The sequence below is a fragment of the Camelus dromedarius genome, chromosome 29, assembly GCF_036321535.1.
Source record: "Camelus dromedarius isolate mCamDro1 chromosome 29, mCamDro1.pat, whole genome shotgun sequence".
In the NCBI taxonomy this organism is placed as follows: Eukaryota; Metazoa; Chordata; class Mammalia; order Artiodactyla; family Camelidae; genus Camelus; species Camelus dromedarius.
The window spans coordinates 23,254,577-23,275,673 of record NC_087464.1 but is presented as its reverse complement, the minus strand read 5'-3'; the positions used below and the strand labels follow the sequence as shown (position 1 = coordinate 23,275,673).

The following is a 21,097-nucleotide window of genomic DNA, read 5'->3' as shown; positions in this document are numbered from 1 at the left end:
AAAGTACCATGGAAGAGGCCAACCAGTCTCAGGAAGGGTCTCGCCCCCAGGTGTGAGAGGCTTGACCTGTCACAGACCAGCCAGGGAGTAAACTGGCCAGATGCAGCATCTTCATTGTTCCCTCTTGCCTATGGCTGGAGTACCTCAGCCCCTACCCCATGGGCCAATCCCATCCTCCCAAGTTCAGCAGACATTAGGGCCAAGTTTGTCTGAAAATGTTTTTATTTAAGGACAAAAATTGAGATATAACATATACATTTGTACATGGAGAAAAAAATACCAGAAAGGAGTTTACAAAACCTTGGTCACTGCCATTATCATTCAGTGGCTTTGGGGCAGTGTGGGCCTCTGGGTAGGCCCCATGCCCCAGGGGCCTGAGGTTGGCCAGCTTTTTGAGAAGGCTCCTCAGCCCAAACACCCACTGCTACTGTCTCTAGAGGACAGGTTACAGGTTTTAACCATGAACTCCTAGGCACCCAACACAGTGACGCAGGTCCTGGCAAATCTCCAGGACTAGTGCAAGGTGACCTAGACTCTACTTGGAGTATGGGGGAACCCTAGAGGATTAATCTGGAACTCTCAGAAAGATGGCTCATCAGTCCAGCCTGAAGGATACAATTCTAGACTGATCCCCCTGTCCTCCCTAACAGTCATACAGGCTAGATATTGCTGACGGGGGGGCAGGATGGGGGGAGTAGAGTCTGAGGCCAGGGTAAAGGGCAGCTGTCCCTCAGGAAGAGAGGAAATCAAAACAAACAGGGCCACACAAACCACACCAGGTCAGACCCACCCTCCTAAAAAAACTGGTCAAGACAACTTCAGTTCGGTGTCCTCTATCCATCCCCATTCCCAAAATCCAACTGACCCCATTGCACATTCAGTAAATCTGAAGAGGGAAGGGTTCCAAGGGGGGCCCCAGAGGGCACAAGGTACTGCCCACACCAGGACAGTGAAGGGGGCCTCACAGGCTATGAAACTGTGAGAAACATAAGGCAGGAAAGAAGCTGGGGCAACCAGGCCAGAGGCTCTGGAAGCCCAGAGACCACCCTAGAGTAGTCTGGGGGCTAGAGCCTAGACTGCAGCTCAACAAGAAGGGAGCCCTGGGAGGCTACCCCAGCCTGGGCAGGAAGGAAGGGCAGGACTGTGGAAGCCACAGGCTGGGTCTGTCGAGATTCAGGCCAGACCTGCTGGGAGAGGAGTGGAGTCTCAGGACCCCAGCAGAAACAGAAGTCCACCGGGGGGGCCCCAGGTCAGCCGGTGATCCCAAATGTGTGTGTATATTTGTGTGTGTGTGTGCGTGCGTGTGTGTGTGTGTGTGTAGGGAGAACTTCAGTCCCACTGCTTCCAGAGAAACAAAAAAATCCTAACAAACCACCACCAGAGAAGGAAAGACAGCTTTGGTTTTTTTTTTTTTTTTTTTTTCCTTTTCTATTGTGTAAAAAAGTCCCTGTCCCTCCCTCCCCTTTCCTCAGGTGGGAGGGAGAGCTGGTTGCTGAGGAAGGAGGAAGAGCCATGGGCAAGACCCTCCCCAGGTCTGTGCTGGGCATAACCACTGCTTAAGGCACCCACGGAAAGTGCAGCTCAGAAGGCAGGCAAGAGAAAATGCTGGGGCAGAGGGAGGAGAGTCAGGAGGACTAATTCCCCTGGAAGGCTCCTCGGGCAGCAGACGAGGCGGCGCTGCGGAAGGTCCTGTTGCTGAAGATGCCCTGGGAAAACTCCTCTTGGGCCTGCTGGAAGCTGGCCCCTGTCCGGCGGTACAGGGAGTGCACCTGAGGAAAGAGACTGTGGTGAGAAAAGCCCGCGCTGTGGGCCACCAGGAAGCCCACCCTGCTGGCCTCCCCTCCGAGCCTTGGAGGAAGCCACTGGACCTTTGGCGATCCAGGAGGCCCAACTGCTGTAGAGATGAAATCCCCACGGTGAAGGCAGGAGAGAGGTGCCTGCTTCCTTGGGTGTGCTGCTGGCCCAGCGCCCACCACTCACCCGCTTCAGGAGGAAGAGTGAGAGCACGGCACAGAGGGTGAAGAAGCCAGCCACCACCATCATGATGATCGACACAGCCAGGTCTTGGGTCAGTGTAGACAGGGCTGCGATCCAACCACTGCAAAGGGAGGAGGCGGCTGAGAGGGCACAGTGGGAATGGGCTCCAGAGCTACCCGTGAGGGGCTCTTCTCCAAGAGGCCACTGTGTGCTGAACCCCACCCAGGCACCTCCCTGCAGCACAGAGCCTTGTGGGCCAGAACCCTTGGCCACACAGACCAGGCCTCTGTGAAGGCCGTCAGGCCCCACACTGCCCATGGGGAATCTTCGGGCCATGTGTGGTCAGGGAGGAAGGAGATGCCTGCTACCCTTACAGTCAGGCGTAGCACTCAGTAGGGAGGGCCTTTTCCTGCTGCTTTGGGGGTTAGGGGTACGGGGGAAGCCTGGCTGCTCACTCCTGAGGGCCTGGAGAGGAGGACCACTGCCTTCATCCTCTCACCTCAGCTCCTCCCACTGGGGCCCAGGGACAGCACCTCTGCCTCGCGTCAGTCCTGTCTCCTTCCTGAGCCCCACTGTCCTCATCTACAGAAGGGGATAGCCTCACACTCTCTGATTTAAAAACTTACTACAAAGCTACAGCAATCAAAACACTGCAGTGCTGGCATCAGGATAGACACACAGATCAACAGAATAGAACTGGGAGTCCAGAAACAAACCTATGTATTTATCATCAACTGAGTTTTGACAAGTGTGTCAAGACCACTGAATGGGGAAGGAATGGCCTCTTCAACAAATGGTGCAGGGACAACTGGATATCCACATGCAAAACAATGATGTTGGACCCTACTTCAAACACATACAAAAATTAACCCAAACCTAATAATCAGACCTAAAACTATAAAACTCTTAGAAGGAAACAGAGATAATTCTTGATGACCTCAGATTTAGTGATGGTCCTTAGATATGACAACAGAAGCACAACAATACAAGAAAAAGATGACCTGGATTTCATCAAAATTAAAAACCTCTGTAAATCAAAGGATACTATCAAGTGTGAAAAACAACACACAGGAAAAAAATTTATAAATCACATAGCAGATAAAAAGCTACTATCCTGAATATATAAAGAACTCAACAAAAAGACAACCCGATTAACTTAATTAGCAAAGGATCTGAATAGACATTTCTCCAAAGAAAATATACAAATGGCCAAATAAGCACATAAAAGATGGCCAACATCATTAATCATTCAGGAAAGATCAATCAAAACCACAATGAGATACCACACTTCTGGACGGCTATAACAGAAGAAAGGAGAGTTGGTGAGGATGTGGAGAAACTAGAACCCTCATACTTTGCTGCTGGAAATGTAAAGTGGTCCAGCCACTGTGGGAAAGTTTGGCAGTTCCTCAATAAATTACACATAGAATTACTGTGTGACTCAGCCATTCCACCCCAGGATACATACCCAAAAGAACTGAAAACAGGTACTCAAAAACTTGTACACCAATGTGCATAGCAGCACTATTCACAATAGCAAAAAGGTGGAAAGCCAAATGTCTAACAACTGATGAGTGGGTAAAAATAATGCAGTATCTCCCAAAACAATGGAATATTATTCAGCCATAAAATGGAATGAAGTACTAACATGTGCTACAACATGAACCCTGAAAACAACATGCTAAGTGAATGCAGCCAGGCACGAAAAGCCATATATTGTATGATTCCATTTCAATGGAATGTCCAGAACAGGTAAATCCAGAGACAGACAGCAGTTTAAATGGTTGCCAGGGGCTCAGGGAATGAGGGAAAAGGAGTGAGTGCTTAGTGGGTATGGAGTTTTGTTTTGTTTTTTCACCTTACAGGATTTTATTAGGAAAGGAAAAAATGGAAAGTAATGAATTTTGGTTCCAACTGAATGGAGTTTCTTTACAAAGTGATAGAAATGTCCTAGAACTAGGTAAGTGGTGGTGTTTGCATAACACTGTGAATGGACTAAATGCCACTGAATTTTATACTTTAAAATGGTTTAAGTGGTAAACAAAATGATTAATTTTATGTGTATTTTACATCAGTAGCAGAAAGGGAAGAGGGATTATATCTAGCCAATCGTGGCTGTTCTGAGGGGAGATGAGAAAGGCACTGGGAGGCTGGAGGCGACAGAGATCATCCCAGCAGACACAGGCAGGGCAGCGGGGGCGGAGCCCAGGCCGGAACACAAGCCTCCTGACTCCCAGACCAGGGAGCAAACAGCAGTATTAATCACCGCCTTTTATGAGGATCTCACTTAGGGTAATGAGTAATGAAACTGGGTCACCAGTCAAAGAGAAAAGGGGCCAGATTAGAAACAGCAAGAGAAGAAAGGGGGGGTGGGGATGGAGGGCAGCGTGCACTTGCAGCGAGTGTGAGGTGAGTCACCCTCCCTGCAGCTCTGGACTCGCTAGTGTCACTGGAGGGAGGGGACCAAAATAGTGCAGGCCTTCCAGCCTCAGGCTTCCAGCCAAGGCCAGCCTGACCTTTCTGTAATGTTCCCTATGCACTGGAGCAGAAAGGAAAACATCAGCCATCAGCTTTTCTTTCTGAGACTAATTCTGAGCTGAGGACTGCAGCCGCCAGGACACTGATGCCAGCTGTGTGCTCAAGGAGAGCAGCCAGGAGGAGCCGAATCCTGAAGGGCGAGGGCTCCATCTCCTGAGGTTACACGGCCTCTGGAAAAAGTCACAGCTCAGACTCTGCAAAGGCCAGGACATCTGTCAGCAGCCTCCCAAACCCCAGGGCTTATCTGGGGCCTGTGGAAGTAGCACCAGCCTCTAGGAGGGCATGGCAGGAGCAGAGGAGGAGGAGGCCATCCAGTGCAGGACACAGCCCTGGGAGCCTATGGATTCATGCCAAGCTCACCCACACACCCGAGAACATGGCGAGCAAGGCAAGACAGTAAGTGGCAACTGATGAAGAAGTGGATGGGGGCATGAAGGCAGACCCGAGCTGACCCACCCACCCCTCTCCCTGCCATGGTGGAAAACAGGTCATCTGTGGGGGCTTCCTGGGAGCAGGGAAACAGGGCGCAACTCCCTCTGTGCTGCCCCAGGTCTTACCTGTCCCCCAGGTTAGGGATGCCGACCAACTGGATGATGTAGATCCCTATTTGACAAAAAAATACAAAAAAGAACACGAAGAAGCTGAAAGAGTTGTCGGACCTGTAGAGAGAGGGGGAAACAATAAGTCACAAGAGGGCTTGGGGCTCACCCTCCGCCTTCCTCACTCACCACGACACCTACCCCACCAGGAGCCAGGGCGCAGGACTGTGGGAGGAGAGCAGGCCAGTGGGCCAGCCACACTGCCCACAAGGACGCACACTCACCACCATCATCAAAAAGGGCTTGCCTTCCACTGCCTTCCAATTTAAGGGGTCAATACTTAACCCCCTCCTCAAAGAGCTAATAAAGTTGCTCACAAAGGACCATGTAAAGAGCCTAACAGTCCACCTCCTGGAGTACTTATTTGCATAACAGGCAAGAAAATCTAAACCAAAGGTATAAATCTTTAATAATAAAACTGGAGGCCTGGGTGGAAAAAAAAGGTATTTGGGGAGTAGGGAACACCAGACAAGACCGGTGTTTTGAGTACCTTCATCTCAGTGTCCTGGGGGCCAGAATACAGTGAGGGTGCAGGTTTTGCCTGCTAAATGCAGGGGAGGGTTCAGCTGCTGCCTCGCCCCCTCTACCAGGGAACTGCCAGGCTCCTGTCCTGAAAGCATCAACTCTGAGGCACGATTCCAAATGCCCTAGGGGTCTGTGAGGTGGACCTATTAATGCCCACAGTATCTAGTCTATGTCAACCAGTCAAATACTGGTACTTAGCCATGCTCAGGAGTAATGGGGAGGTGGAGGGAGAAGCAGAAATGAGCATGGACAGGTGACCCATTGAGAGCTTCTCTAACTCTATCAGACTGACTATCAGAGAAGTCTGACTTCTATCAAAGAAGCACAGCCTCTTCCCCATGACTAAAATCCCACTGTATCAGACAGACTGGGAACAGAGGAAGGCAAGTAAGCCTCCTGTGCCTCATCCAAGGACACGGCCCAGAGCAGACCTCAGGTACAGCAACCGAGGAAAGCAGCCCTGGTCCCTGTGCTCTCACCATGGGTGGGACTGGGAAAGTCACTTTCCCCACCACTCTATTCTGATCCATGAGCCCTCAGCCCGCAACCAGGGATGCCAGCCACACACTCACCCCTTGCCCAAGCCCCACTCACCTAAAAGCCTTATAGATGGGTCGGTACCAACAAAGGAAGGCACAGGGGGTGAAGATCACAAACCACAGGATCGAGAGGCCGAAGTCTACTCCCTTGGTGGTGTCAATTAAGAACCAGGCCAGGCAGGCAAGCAGGTTCAGAAACAGAGTCACTGAATGCACTGGGGAAGGAGAGGGGAGAGAGAGGTGGGCTTGTGCCACAGTGGCTGAAGGGCTCCCCGACAAGGCAAACGACTCCCCAGAGAGGAAACGAGGTCCACGCTGTGGGGGCAGCTGCAGAGATACTAGAGGACCTCGGTCTGTACCTGGGCAGGGTTGGCTCCCAAATCCTGGTTTTCCAAGACCTTAAAACCAGGGACCAAACCAAGTTCCTAAGAGGTGATGGGACAGTCCAGGTATCTGATGGGCAGTGGTGGAGGGCGGGGATGCAGCCCCAAGGACTGATCCTTGGGGAATGAAGCTTTTCTCTCAGAAACTCTTCTCCCTGCCCTGGATGGGCCACAGCAGAGCTACAGGGAGCCTTTTATCCTCGTTCCCAGGAGCCCAGGGGCCTGTGGGGAGGAAAGGCTTTCACTGAATGAGGGCTTTTAGTGCAGTGAGCTCCGCAGGACTCAGAAGCCTCCAGCTAGTCCCACCCTACCTGACCTGTGGCCTGGACTGGCCCTTTTGGGGAGGTTCCAAGGACAGGCAGCAGACTTCGGAAAGCAAATTATGTGGGCAGAAGGTAGCACCCACCCCAGCCCAGCACTGAGGAAGGCTGGAGCCTGCCGGGGAGGAGCGGCCGGAGGATTTCACCTGGCGCTCGGAGGGGCAGGAGCGGGACTCACACATCCAGAGATAGTAGAGCATCTTGCATATCCGCTGGTAGTCGGCAGGGATCTCAGCGGAGAAATCCTGATAGAAGCAGGGCTTGACAGGGCACCACGTGGGCAGGGGCGGCCAGTTGTTCTCCCTCACTGTGTGGGAAGAGGCGAGGAGGTGAGCCCGGCCTCAGCAGCGTGGTGGAGCACACACACCGCCCTGTTCGCGGGCCAAACCAGGGCTCCCAGAGGGGCATCAGCAAGCGGGGCTTGGGATCAATGGATGTGGAGTGGGATGGGAAAAGGGTGTTGGGACACAAACACCCAGAAGCTCACTCTAAGATAATGGACCTCAAGTTCACTGGGAAACACAGAGCTCAATGGCCTAACTGATTACTCTTATTAACAACCAGCCCATAAGCACAGGGTTCATGATCATGAGTAAGGAATCCTAGGACCAATGCCCTCACTCTATCAAAGAAAGCTCGAGCTGGGAAGGAGTGCAGAAACAATCTACATCCATTAGCAATACCCTGCAAGTCTCCTAACATCCACCTTACTGCTCTTCCCAGGACCAACGCCATTCTAAGATGAACTCGGCAAGGGCTCAGCAAAGCTCCGAGGCTGCCCCAGGAACAAGCGGGCCCGGGAACTCCGAGTCAGGCACGGCCACCTCGCTTACCATGTAAGTTGGCCACCGTGTTCTGCAGCTCCCGCTCCTTGCGTTCCAGTTCAGCTGCTTTCCTGTCCAGTTCTTCCTGCTGCCGGAGCAGGCTTGCCTGGGCTGCAGAGGCTACAGCCTGGAGGGAACAGGTGTCGGGGGGCAGCCAGACACGACAGACAGACAGACAGACAGTGTCAGCTTGAACAGAAGGCAGAAGGGCCTTGCCCATGCAGGGAGAGCCCAGAGGCAGTCCCAGCCCCAGAGTGTCTTGGGTACCTGAGACCACCATAGAGAGGCCAAGGTGACCAGCCCCCTACCATACACCATCTCCTGCCCCTGAGCCACTACCAGGGCTCTCCTCTCCCCTCATCCTTGAGCTTGAGATAGAAGAGAACTATCCCTCATATTGGAGCCAGGCAAAGTTCAGTTAAAGTGACCTTTGGGGTAACGGCAAAGGGAAAAAGGTCTCACAAGAGACTAACCTATAGCCAGACACCCAGAGACCCAAGCCTCATTTGAAGACCGTGGCGGGGTGTACATGTGTGTGAATGGGAAATGGTGCGTACCTGCTAGCAATGAGAGGGGATGGGAGATACTTGAGCCTTGTGTACCCAGAGCCTCGGGGGTCTATGTGTAAGCACCTCCCCAACCCGCCCAACCCCAGAAGCTGCGCAGGGCTCCACCTGAACTGTGACCGGCTGCACCCCGGGACAGCCCCTTAGGCTTGGCCCTGCTTGGCCTGGCTCTCACAGCGTGCAGAATCCAAGCTTTATTCCCTCTCCAAGCAGAGTGGGGTCTCTGAGTAAGGCAGCTAGGAGACTACATGTGAGGCTGAAGGAGCCTGGGCCTGGGCCTGGTGCTCCAGCCCAGGGCTCTGGTCCCCGCTAGGTGCTTCAGCTGTTGGGGCCTGGTTCCTTAAGTCTACAATCCTCTTTAGGATGTAGGTATCCCAGGATGATAAGCCAGGCATATGTGTACATACATATGTACACACACACGCTCTCTCTCTCTCCAAAAGGCGTTTTCCAAAGAGCTAAGTCTGCCTTCAGAAGGTAAACTTCAGGCAGTGGGTACAGAAGCAGGACCAGAACTGACCACACTGGACCACGCTGAGGGTCGAGCCTCCTCTCCCAAAGCCTGCGACTTTAGTTGAGCAGGACCAGGTCCCTTACAGCCTACCACCCAGCCGAACAGGGAAGTCACCCCTGCCTCTAAGGCCTGCCTCACCTCCACAGGGTTCTAGGGCCAGGGTGAAGCCCAGGGGCCCAGGCAGGGGCAGCACGTTCAGAGCAAGTCGAGTCAGAGGCAGGAGCAGCCTGGGGCCCACTAGATCCACAGCCCAGCTGAGCAGGTCCAGGCGCCCTGCCCTCACTACTGCTCATCTACACTTTGCCTACCTTAGGAAGCTTTCGCATGTAGCTGTCTCTGAGAATACTATCTCCTCCTAGCAGCATCTGCCTCTCTGAGAGCTTGCCCTCTGCCAGGAGTCTGGTAGGCGGGAACCTGCTGGCCTGTCTAAGCAGGAGCTGCAACATACAACTCCACTGTGGCTCATGCTCACCGGGGGCAGCAAGGTGCATGGGGGAGGGCAGTGAGGCGTGGAGGGGAGGGTCGGGCACAAAGCAGACAAGACTCACAGTATTTGCTGAAGGGACAAAGGAAAACAGGAAGGTGGACAGGAATAAATGAGGTTAAAACAAAAAAGAGAGGGAGAGATTCTGGGCCCTGAGTAAGAGAGAATCCTACCAAAGGCCCAAGAAGGAACTGGAATGGCACAACAGGGACAGATGCTCTCTAGGCCACCAAGGACCCTGGCTTGGTGAGCAGAGCTTATTTTGGGTGGTGGTAGTGGGGTGGGGGTGAGGATATAGGTTGGCAGAGCAGACCCTCCATGTGCAAGTGACCAACACCAAGGAGATGATCAGGAGGGCCCCTGAAGCGGAGCCAGAGGTTAAAGCCCTGTGCCCACCCGTCAATCTCAGGGCTCAGCTACTGGTCTGGGTGCGTCCCTTTCTGGAAAGAAGAGGCCAAAGGGATCTCCGTCAACAGTACCTGGGGGGTTGGCTGAGTTGGCTCCACTGAGGGCTGGAGGACTGCTGGCTGCGAGGGCCCGGGGAGCTGTGTGACAGGAACCGTTGTCGCTGCATTTGTCTGCATGGGGCAGATCAGAGAAGGGAGGTAAGTGGGCCTCTACCAGTTGGCAGGTGGGGACAAGCCCTCAGGGGGTGAGTGATGTGCCTCTGCCTATGAGGGGCACTCCCTCTGGGCCTGCCCTGGGCCTCCCTCTGCAGCTTCTCAGCCAACAAGCCCCAGGCTCTGGGCAATGTGATGCCTAACCCAGAGCCCTGGCCTTGCTGCATCCAGAGCTCCCCAGTACTGCCCCGCCCTCTTCTGGGAGGTGCCCAGATCACGGATCCCAAGGAGAGCGTGGGTGACTTTCTCATCCCTACCCCTACCCCCTGAGTTCACATTTGGACTGTCCCTGGGAGGACTGCAGCTTCTCACATCTGTCTCTGTCACTGCCAAGGCTCCTTACCCACAGATGCCAGCACCACCCAGAGGACCTGAGCCTCAGAAAGAGGGCATGCTCACCAACCTCTGAGAAGGGGTTGAATTCAGCCAGGCCTCCCTGCGGGGCATTAGTCAGCTGGGTCACAGAGGGGTCCTGAGAAGGTAGAAAAGAGCCATTAGACACTGGGGAAAAAGGAGAACCCAAGTGAGGGGAGGGACCTCACTGCAGTCTCTTCTCCCTTTCTGGAAAGGAGAGGTTCAGCACAGATGACTTCCCAGAAGAGACCCAGAGCAAGCTTTACACTCTGAGGCCTGGGAAGAGAGACTACACATGTTCCTGTTCGTGCCCTTTACAAAATCAAAATGGTTTTTTGTGTTTATCTCTAGTGAGGGTTTTTTGTGGGGAGGGGTTGCTGAGGAGGGAAGTAAGAGGAGTGGTAGATTTACTTTTCACTTTATAACCTCTCTGTACTCGTTTTTATTATTATTATTATTTTACAGAAAGTATTATTCATCTTATTTTTTAAAGGACAGTTTAAGGTTCTGGAACAAAAACACGCTGCTGGCTGCCAGTGCTGACTTTATTAAATCATGCACACTTGCTAGGAATACAGATATGAAGGACTCAGATGAAAAGCCAAGAAAATGTTTTTGGGGTTTTTTTTCTCCTGAATTCTCTTTAAAAAGAAAAATGCAAAAATGTCCTCAGAATACAGACTTTTCCCAAGTTTTCAATCTTCTCTTTCCCATCTGATCGCTGCCAAGGCCAACCCTTCCGGCCCAGGGCCTCGCAGGGCTCCCTGCCATCCTCTCCACCCCAGCAGCCTCCGAGCTGTCTTCATCCCGCTCCTCCCCCAACAGAGCTCCTGTACACCAGGCCCCGCCCCCACACAAAACAGGTTTGGGGCTCAGGTCCAACCCAACAGTGACGCCTGGGGCTTGGGAGAAACAGCTGCCACCACGGTCTGCCAAGGCCCCTGTTTATTATGGGCCTGCATCCCCCAGCCCCCGGTCCCTCACTACTCTTCCAGAGGCCCCGGTCCTTCCTGCCCAGCTTCCCCCCAGCCTCCACAGACTGGATTCTTAAACACAATGTTAACCTTTGACAGACCTCAGAGAACAACCCCCTCAACTTTCAGACGTGGACATGGACAGTCGCTGTGGTGCAGTACTTATCTCAGTCTTGAAATGGGAGCTAGCTCCCTATTCTGAACACTTATCGAGCCGAGGGTCAGTGTTGAATGTCACTTTTTCACACATACTGTCATCTTCCCACCGAGGCCACCAGTGCCTGGAGAGGAGACTGTGTCCGAATAGCCCCAGGGCCTAGCCCAGAGCTGGCACACAGCCCCATCTCACTTCCTGTCTCTGGATGGACTCGTCCTCTGCACCCCAGTCTCCTCTGCAAGGAGGCCATGTGGCTACGTCCTTTCTGCTGGACACCATCCTGGCCTGGTGGCTTCTGCAACTTGGACAAAGGGACAAGGTAAGGCTTAGGAGGCCACCGGAAGTTGGAGGACCCAGCCTTGAGGTTATCTGTTGGCTGAACGAGTAGTAGATTTCTCCCAGAATTATGGGGCTGGCTTCCTGCAAGAAAGGTTTGTGGCTTTGTATCTGTTCCCGTTTCAGACTTAGCAGACGGCAAGCACAGCAGAGCAAGTGAGCTGAGTCACTGAAATTAGATCCACTGTCCAAGGAACTGGTTACCTGAGTCTGTCACTATAGGACAAGGACAGAGGGGCGGCTCTAGTAGCAGTTTTGGGTCATGGCATACACGCGTGACCCAGATGCACACGTTTAACAGGCAACCTCCAGATCCCTGAAGAGATGTCATTTCCTTTACCAGGGTCAGCCAGAAGAATATTCTGGGGGGTGCGGGGACTGACTACTGTGCCCATATTGATCCCTCCTTCTTTTTCACAAATCTTAAAGACTTGGCCCTGGACCCCTCACCTGGCTCACCGTAAACAAATCCTGTCTCCACTAGCAGACTGTAAACTGCAGCCAGGAGCTTCTGTATCTAGTCCATACTTCTGGCTCCCTAGGGCTTGGTGAAGGGCCTGCTGCAAGCAGAAGCTCAGGTAATGTCTGGGGATAAAGCTGCATGCTGTAGGCCCTCCTCCACTTTCTCTGGCAGGTACTGGCCAAATGCTAGGACACAGAGAAGGGGAGAGCCACCTGCTTCATGGCAGCGGCCCCGGGCCCAGGAGCACCTTGCTTGGGAAAAGGAGCCTGGAACACTCTGGGAGACATGAGTACTTTCCATCTGAGGAGACCAAAGCTCTTTCTGAAAGGTGTCCATGGCTTCAAGAGAAGCGGAGGCCCGGTGTGAGAAGGAGGGAGGCGGAGGGGCTGAGAAGGGAGCTGGTGTTTACTGGGTGTCTACTATGTGCCAGGCTTACCACAGTGATGTGACTGAAATTCTAGTCACCCCAGAACTGGCCACTTTGTCAAGCCATCAGAAAAGAAGGTTCTACCAGCCCCTCTCAACCTGGTTCCCAGCGAGAATTAAGCCCCACTGCAATGACTTGACTTCTGTGCATCCAGGACAGTCCTGGTTATGTTCCATCCTTGGGAGAATGGAGAAAGCAGTCGCTCCAATCAGCTTCTGTGTCTATGGCTCAGCTGAGGAGCCCTGGCTGAGAAAAGCTACAACTCACCTCCTCCTTCAACCTCATGACCACCCTGTGAGGGAGGACTACTTAGTTGGCAGATGAACAAAGCCCCAGCTCAGAGAGAAGTGGCTCATCCAAGACCTCAGGGGTAGTAGCTGAGGCTGATTCTGAAGTCAGTCTGTCTCCAAAGACACGAGTGGCAAACCTGAGTGGGCAGTGCATCCCCAAAGCCTAGCACAGGGGGCTGACCCACAGAAGGTGCCCAGCCAGGGTGGGGTTGGATGGATGAACCCCGCTCCCGAGGGAGGCTGACAAGGGCACCATGAGTGACCGGGACAGCTGCTTCTGCTCGGTTCCTTATTCCTGGACTTCAGAGCAGTCCTCTTGGCAAACACCCTTGGGAGGACACATGCAGAGAGCCTTGTAAGGACCACACTGACCGGCCTGAATGAGGACCCTCAGCTTTTACTCCAAGCCACAAATAAGAAGTCAACAGCAGCAATCTTCTCCACTCACAGAGCATAAGCTGACTCGTAAGTGCGTCAAGCAGTTATTTAAAAGCACAGGCAGAGCTAAGTTTTACCTCCAAAAAAGCAACCTGATACCCCTTTGGTGGCCAAAGGATGCAGACTGGCCAATGCCCTTCACTGAACTTGTAACAAATAAAAAGCTCCTGAATGCAGTTCTTTTCATTCAGCTAACAGTCACAGTGTGAGGGACACACCAGGGGAACAGGGCACAGCTCCTGCCCTTCTGGAGACTGCGATCTGGAAGCTGAGACGCGTGCCCAAAGCACCCGAGTGAAGACAGGAGGGCAGGGGAGGGAAGGGGGGCCTGCGCCGCGCGGGCTCAGAGGAAGGAAGCTTCCAAGATGAGGGGAGCAAGGGGAGCAAAGGCCAGGCAGGAAGCTCTGGGGTGGAGAACTCCCGCGGAGCTTGGCTGTGAGGGACCTGAGAGAAAGAACACAGGCACAGGTAGGCTGGAGCTCTGCCGGAAAAGCCCTGAAAAACACACTTGTTTTCACTGGTTTGGCAACCCCTCCCCGTGCGTCCTCGAGGTCCTGGCCTGCTCGAGCACACTGTGGCTCTTCCTTGCTCTCCCACCCCGCACTCCACCCAGGCTCCTGATGAGGGCTTTCTTTCAGGCTCCAAATAAGCACGTTAAATAAATACCTCATGGACTAAAACACTCGGCCATTTGCTCTGGGAGGCAGAGTCACCAATACTTTGGAACCTCTGTGACATCCCATTTGCTTTGGCGACAGACTGTGTCACAGAACAAGAAAGGGCAGTCATCCCCAGACTGGCTGGCTGGGTCCCAGGTGCACAAAGAGCCGCAGTTAACCTTGGTACTCGCTGACCCACAGACTGAGCATCCATACAAAGGAAATAAGACAAAATATGTAAAAACCTGTATCTGTGAATGTATTCGTTGCACCAGTACATCTGCAATTGTATTTACAACTAGAGAAAAAAATCTGTATCTGCAAATGTATTCATTGCACTAATACATCTCCAACTGTATTTACAATTGGAGAAAAAAGCAGGAAAATGACTTAAATGTCCAGAGACAGTGAGAACAAGTACATCTGGGTGCACATCCCCTCGGTGGCCTAAACAGCCACTAAAAATCACAGCTATGAACACAGGGCAGCAACACAGAAAAGGCTTTGTTATATGAATATCAAATGATGATTCTGTCAAAAGTACTCATATAAAAAAGAGACTGACAGGAAAACACATCAAAATGACAATTGCAAAAGACTAGTAGAAATGGATGAGTTATTTTGTTTTCCAAATTTTCTATAACGTGACTATGTTATGCTTACGTTAAACACATATGTACACACTTACTTAAAAAAAAAAAGAGAGCGAGCCTGAGAACCCACCAAATGAGCAAGGTGCCCCTTGGGGCCTCCCTCCCTGCCACAGCGGTGATGTACGGAACCGCCCAGAAAGTAAATCTAACAGGTGGCCTGGCATCGAGGCCCTCGACAACCTGGCACCAGTGCTCCTCTCGGCACAGCCTGTTCTCAGTGGAACGAAGCCTCCTGCCATCTCCTTCCATCTCTGTCTGTCTACTCCCTACACAAACCATTCCATACCAAGCACAAGGCGAAAGAGCCTTGGCTCCTGCCCTCAGGAAGCAAAGAGCACAGAGAACAAAACAGAAGCCAGGGCAAGAAGTGACAGCACGTGTTCAGAGCTATAACAAGGGCGGGGCAAGTGCAGGGGCTCGAAGAAGAGGGAGGGAGGGAGCAGTCTGGAGAGTCAGGGAAGGCTTCATGGAGGTGGCATCTGAGTTGGATCTTGAGGGATGAAAGAAATTTAGAAAGCACTAAAGAGGGAAAGAAGAACAGTATTTGCAAAGACACAGCATCTTTATTTTTTTTTAAACACCTTTATTGTGGTATAGCTCCTGTACAATAAACTATACGTATTTCAAATGTACAGGTTGATGAATTTTGACAGATGCAGACCCCAGTGAAACCACTACTACAATCAAGACAGCTAACATTTCTACCACTCCCTAAGAGGTGCAGTTTTCAAATTCCCAATTTATCCCTTCCCACCCGCTTTACCCTCTGGTAACCGTGTGTGTTCTCTATGTCTGTGAGTCTGTTTCTGTTTTGTAGATAAGTTCATCTGAGGACACAGAATCTTTAAAAAGAGCTTGTGTGTGCTCAGGGAGAAGGTTCTGGAGGCCACAGAGTGAAGTGCGTATGGAGAAGAGTCAGGAGCAGCAGGGAACCAGCTTGAAGAAGAGGTCAGGCCAGACTGTAGCAGTTGGGACTTTACCCTACGGGCATCGGGGACAAGCAGAGATTGTGAGCAGGGAGGGCGTGATCAGGTCGGCCAGCAGCAAGGGGAGCACAGTGCGGCGGGAAGACTGGCTGTGACACAAGTGTCCAGGTGGCTGATAGTGAGGACTGAACTACAGGATGACCCTAGGACAGAGAAGAGGGGCGGGACTCCAGAGACCCTTCTCAGGTAGACACCACAGGCTCGGGCACTCTCTGGGTTGGCCGGTGTATGGAGTTACCGCAGGGCAAGAAGGCGGGTGAAGGGAAGGAAAGGAAGGAGTTGAGTGAGTGGGGTTGTGAGCCTGGGGCACTGGCGAACAGTGCCACCACTGAGCAAGACAGGTCATGGGGGAAGAGGAACAGATTCCTCACAATCAGGTGGATGGGAGCGGAGAGAGGATCCGAAGATACTGGACTGGACTGGAGAGACCCATAAAATACACCTGGTTGCAAAGGGTGGAAATATCCGAGTGAGAGCTGGAAACACTGGTTTGAAGCTCAGGAGAAAGGTAAGAGCTAGAGTCTAGATCTGGGGTCACTGGGATGTGGATGCTACTCTGAAGTCACAGAAGTGGAAGAACTTACTCGGAGAGGTACACGGTGAGAACAAAGTCCAGTACAGGCAGGAGGAGGTGAGAGTTACCAGGACAAAGAGGCTGAGGACGGAGAGAATTTTGAGACAGACTGGCCAGGTGAGCATGTGCATCACAAGCAGCAGACAAATCTCGGGCCCACGGCTCCCAAAGAGATCACAGGATCCCAGCGTGAGGAGGTGCCTGGGGCTGTGGGGGTGACAACACAGAGAAGTGACTTTAGGTTCGTGGTGCTCCTTCACCTGAAACACCCTCTCCTGCCATGTGCCAGGCTTTCTGCTCTCAGCCCAGGCCCTTCCTACCCCAGGACTCTGCCCCATTCCTCTTCCGATCCCTCACAGATCCTCCCGGCAAGTTCTGGCTGCCCTCCCTGTACCTAAGCAAGTATTTCTTAGCTCTCCTGCCAGGTCAGAATCTCTTGCAGGCCATGTGCCCATTCACCTTGGCCTCCTGCACAGGCCCTCGGAGCTGCAGCCACTCAGTGATGTGCACGGATGCGACAGCATCTCAAAGAAGCACTGCTGGACGGGCCGTGCCTTGCTAATGAATGTGCACTTCCCTGAGGAAGTGGCAAGTGCCCCTTGCTTGTCCTGGTTAAACATTACCAGGTCTCTGAACTCAGGATCATCCTAAACCAAGTGGCTCCAAAGAAAAATTAACAGAAGTGTAAGGTCAAAGTTAAACTGTGTCCTCTGGCCAAGCGCTAACACCCAGCCTGGCTCCAGGTGCCAACCATAAAGGCAGTTAAAACTATATGAAACTTGCATTTTCAAATTTCTCGAGACAATGCTCCTGTTTTACAGGAAAGTTCTACCAGGTCCATCCAGTGGTTTTGAGAATTCCCAAAGCCACAGTCAAGCTGGAGCCCACCCTCTCTGGGAAGTAACAAAGCCCTCACTGTCTGAGCAGGGAACTTCATGTAACTCTGTTCACACCCAAATCACATTTCTGCTGCCACTTTCTCCTCCCACAGGGGAGATATGTTTTAAATCCTTGGGAAGCAGCCACACCAATGAGATTATCTTTTAACTGCAAGGAGGCAGCGTGTGAAAGTGATACGGTGTGATCTGGGAACTCACGAGTGCTGAAAGGCTTTCTCTGTTCAGCACCACCAGCTAGCTAGTCCACTCCCCCTCTCTGAGATCAACGCTGGCTGCCTGCAGTAACCTGGCAGAAACGCCAAGTAGGAAAGCAGCCCAGACATTTGCCTGGGTGACCTGCTTCTTAGCGGACTGCTGAAAAATAAAATGGGCAGCACAGTGCCCACCTGTGGCCCTCAATCTCTTCATCACCTGACTGGACTTACTGAGAAACTTTCGGAAACAGACATGCTGGAATCAGCTAAAAGCAGGACCTGCCTACCCAGATGGTACAAAGCAGATGCGCCACAGCTAACAGAGGGATTAGGGAGTGCCGGTGGAGGTTGGGAAATCAGCCACACGTGGCTTGCAGTTTCCTGCTTCCTTCTAGGAGTTTCATAAGCCTCTGCTGCACTCTTGTGACAACCTCCCATTCAAAGTCTTACTTTGCAGGAAGTTTTCTAATAATCCCATTGTAACGATCCACAAGGAGGAGGTCACAGAAGCCCACGCCCACAGTTTGGGGTGAGGATGGAAGTAGGGTGCGGAGGCATAACGTGTGTAAGGAAGCCAACTTAAAGGTGCACCAGGAGCCTCAGGGGACATTACACGAGTTAGCAGAAAAAGGATTCCATGGTTGAATAAGTTTGAGAAATGCTGGGTCAAGTAAAATTGAGCAAATATCTTTATTGTAGGGTTTCTCAAGAGACTTTTAACAAACTAACAAGCCTGGTCAATCTTCAAGAAAAATAATTCCCAAACTAATTTGACCACAGAACCCTGAGCACCTTTTAGGACTGGTATTACTCAGAAAATATGCTGCTTTAAAGTAAGGTCTTAAAAAGCACAATACAATCTGTATTATTCCAGCCCCACACACTGAACAACAACAAAAAGCTTACCTAATACTAGTTTGTTACTTTCACTCCACCAAAACTCTCATTTTAAGAATGGTGACAGTGGTGATGAAGTTACATTCTTTCCTTACCTGGCCTAAATAACCCCAAGGTGGTTTAAGACTTTGAGCTTCCAAAACCTTTAAAACAGCATTGTCCTGGGAATGGACCCAAGTCTGAGCCCCTTCCTGCTTCGAATTAGCTGGTGACTCTGGCATGTCCCATCCTCACTGGGTTCCTGGTTTCCTCATCTCTAAACTGAAGAGGTTAGAAGACATTTCTGAGGATGCTCCCAGCTCTAATAGTCCACTGTAGACTCTGAACACTAAGTATATTTTCGTAATCACCATGGAGTGAAGGAAAAAAATGAAAAGCTGGCTAGGTGTGACACTCTCTGTGCCTGTCGCCTCTCTACCTGCTCCCTCCTGAGTTCTGTGCCAACACCCTGGGTAAATGAAACTGGGCTCACACCCAGTCACCCAAGGGCTGCACCCTCCCAATGTCCCAGCCCTGGCGGTCAGGGAGGAACACACTACCACCACGAGGAGAGGGAGGGCAGCTCTCCAGGAGGAGCTTGGGGGCCTCACGTCCAACGTTCCCTCTCCTGACACAAGTATGCACCAAGAGGAAAAACCCAGCCCAGGGTAAGGAGGAGAAGAATCGCAGCCAGCCAGCCCTCTTCTTCCCACACAGGATTCCCCACCAGATGTTGCTCTTTACAGGACCACAGCTGCTTCCTGTCCTGCTATATCCTGGGGCTGCCTGATGGACAGAATATCTTGCTTGAATGCAGAAGTTACTTCCACCACAGTTTGCACAATCATTCCTGGGGATGGAGATGTGGTTTAAGACTTTCAAGCTGCTATTAATAGAGGGCAGAATTTAGGCCAGCTATCTTGCCCATTGCTAGCACTGGGGGCAAGCTCCCTGCATCTTTGGATAGCTGACTGCCTCTTACCGGATAGCAGCAGACATTTTACTTCTGATTCTGACAGGACAGGAAAAAAAGGCACACCGTCACTCAGCACACACAAAGGCTACTAGATCCTTTCTAAAACTCAAACTCCAGTATCATACAGCATTTTTATAATTAAAGCAAAACAGTTATCTAAAGACACTGGCAGAGAAAAATGCAAATGTTCTTTCTTTACTCAAACAGAGATGACTCCGTTATATAAGAGATAAAGTCCTCCAAACAGTTCTGTCAAGAAGCATTAGGCTACAAGAGGAATGTTAGGAATTCCCTGATGTTACAAAGAACAAGCTACTAAAATTTGCCTTGAGGGCTCCCATTAACCAAGTCACCTTAAGATCAAGAAAGAGGCATAAACTTTTCACTCTAAGACAGCATATAATTATTTCCTTCTGGTCTCCTTTGTGTTTGTTCTGACCCTTGAAGGGATTCATGGTAGGAAAGCTCATGCTGTGAGTTGCAGGAAGGACCCCTCCAAGGACTTCCCTTACACCTGCAGGAAACTTTGAAATTGCCAATGACCAAAACAAAGTGCAAGCAGGATGAGTTAATGTGCCTGGTGACATCCTGACAAAGCAGAAAGCTCAGGGCTCATAAATCACCAGTCAGCAGAAGCAAGCTTCCCTGGAACTGGTTTTGAGCAGACACAAAAAAGCACAGGAGTTTTGGATCTAACAGGAGTCCCAACCCTTCATCATGGAAAAGAATATCCCTGTGCTCTTAGCTCAAAGGTAGAAAGGCTTTGGCTTTAAGTAGAAAGTCTGTTTCTTCTTCGATCGTTTGTTCAAAACGTCAGACCAGCTCATAGGTCAGCACATCTCAATTACCCTGTCACCACACACAGGTCCACAAGACCAACATTCCTTGTGCTTCAAGACCCTCAGAGGCCCCTCACGTCTCCTCCCTCCCTAACCTGAGCTCTCCCATCTAGCCAAAACCCAGTCCAAACTAGACCCATGGGCCAAGGTGTGGAATTGTTTAGTTTACCAGCCTTCCTCTCCTGACAAATCTTCAGGGGATCTCCTATAAATTACATGTTAACTGGCTGTGTGTGTGTGTGGGGGGGGCTGTCTTGAGATTTTTCTCACATTTTTCCATCCCACTAGAGGCTTCCACTGCTTCATTTTGTTGCTGTCACCCTCTCTCATAAAGGGACTCAAGGCTGGTGTCTCCCCAAGACTGCAGGATGTGGTAGCCACATTCCTCCCCTCAGATGAAGTCGCTTCTCTCCCTGAAGCTGGGGGTGGGGTCTCCCTGATCATGCCTGCTCCAGTCCCCTTCCCTAGCAGTGTCCAGTCTGACGGGCTACTAGTCCCAGGCTACTAGATCGTCCCACCTCTCCCCAAAGTAAGGCGCCCCTCCCCCTCAGCTGTTCCACCTGCAGTTAGTCCCGCCCCCGGACGCTACGATAGGCCAGCCCACAGAGCCCGTTCTCCCATTGGACAGACAGCCCGTCCCTCCTAAGCCACGTCTCCCGGTTCTAGCGAAAGAGGCCCAGGCGGCGGCCTTTGGTATTAGAGACAGCTATAACATGAGGGCTCTACCTGGAAGGGGTTCACGTCCACTGGGTCCGCAAAGGGGTTAGTGTCGAAGGCCGACATGGCGGTCGGGGGCTGACGGGCGAGCTCCGCGAGCGCTTCTGCCTCCGGACACCCAAACCCAGCAGCTATCTTCGCGCAGATCCTCCACTTCCGGGAGCGAGGCAGCCGTTCTGGCGCAGGCGCAATGCCCTCCCCGAGAGGCGTGGCCACGTGACGTCACAGAGAGCCACCTCCCCTTCCTGCAGCCCACTACCGAGAGGTGGGTGGGCGTTCCGTTTCCATCCGCTCCTTCCCTCTCTCCGTGCTTCAGTGGTCTCGCGGGCACCCACTGTTGGGAAGCCAGAGGCGGGGCCGGAGCCGTTCCCAGCTGCCGCTCGGTCAGATGGCTTC

General features: G+C 52.0%; 1 protein-coding gene across 1 annotated transcript; it reads right to left on the bottom strand.

Annotated features, from left to right (window-relative positions):
- Positions 1-204: 204 nt before the first annotated feature.
- On the bottom strand, positions 205-20,881 carry SCAMP2 (secretory carrier membrane protein 2). The gene is made up of 9 exons (XM_010977877.3): positions 20,711-20,881; positions 10,293-10,361; positions 9,749-9,847; positions 7,715-7,832; positions 7,060-7,188; positions 6,234-6,393; positions 5,073-5,174; positions 1,981-2,098; positions 205-1,769 (listed from the first exon to the last, which is right to left on the bottom strand). Exons 1-9 carry the CDS (start codon positions 20,765-20,767, stop codon positions 1,635-1,637), a joined length of 987 nt encoding a protein of 328 aa, XP_010976179.1. The 5' UTR covers positions 20,768-20,881; the 3' UTR covers positions 205-1,634.
- Positions 20,882-21,097: the final 216 nt, after the last annotated feature.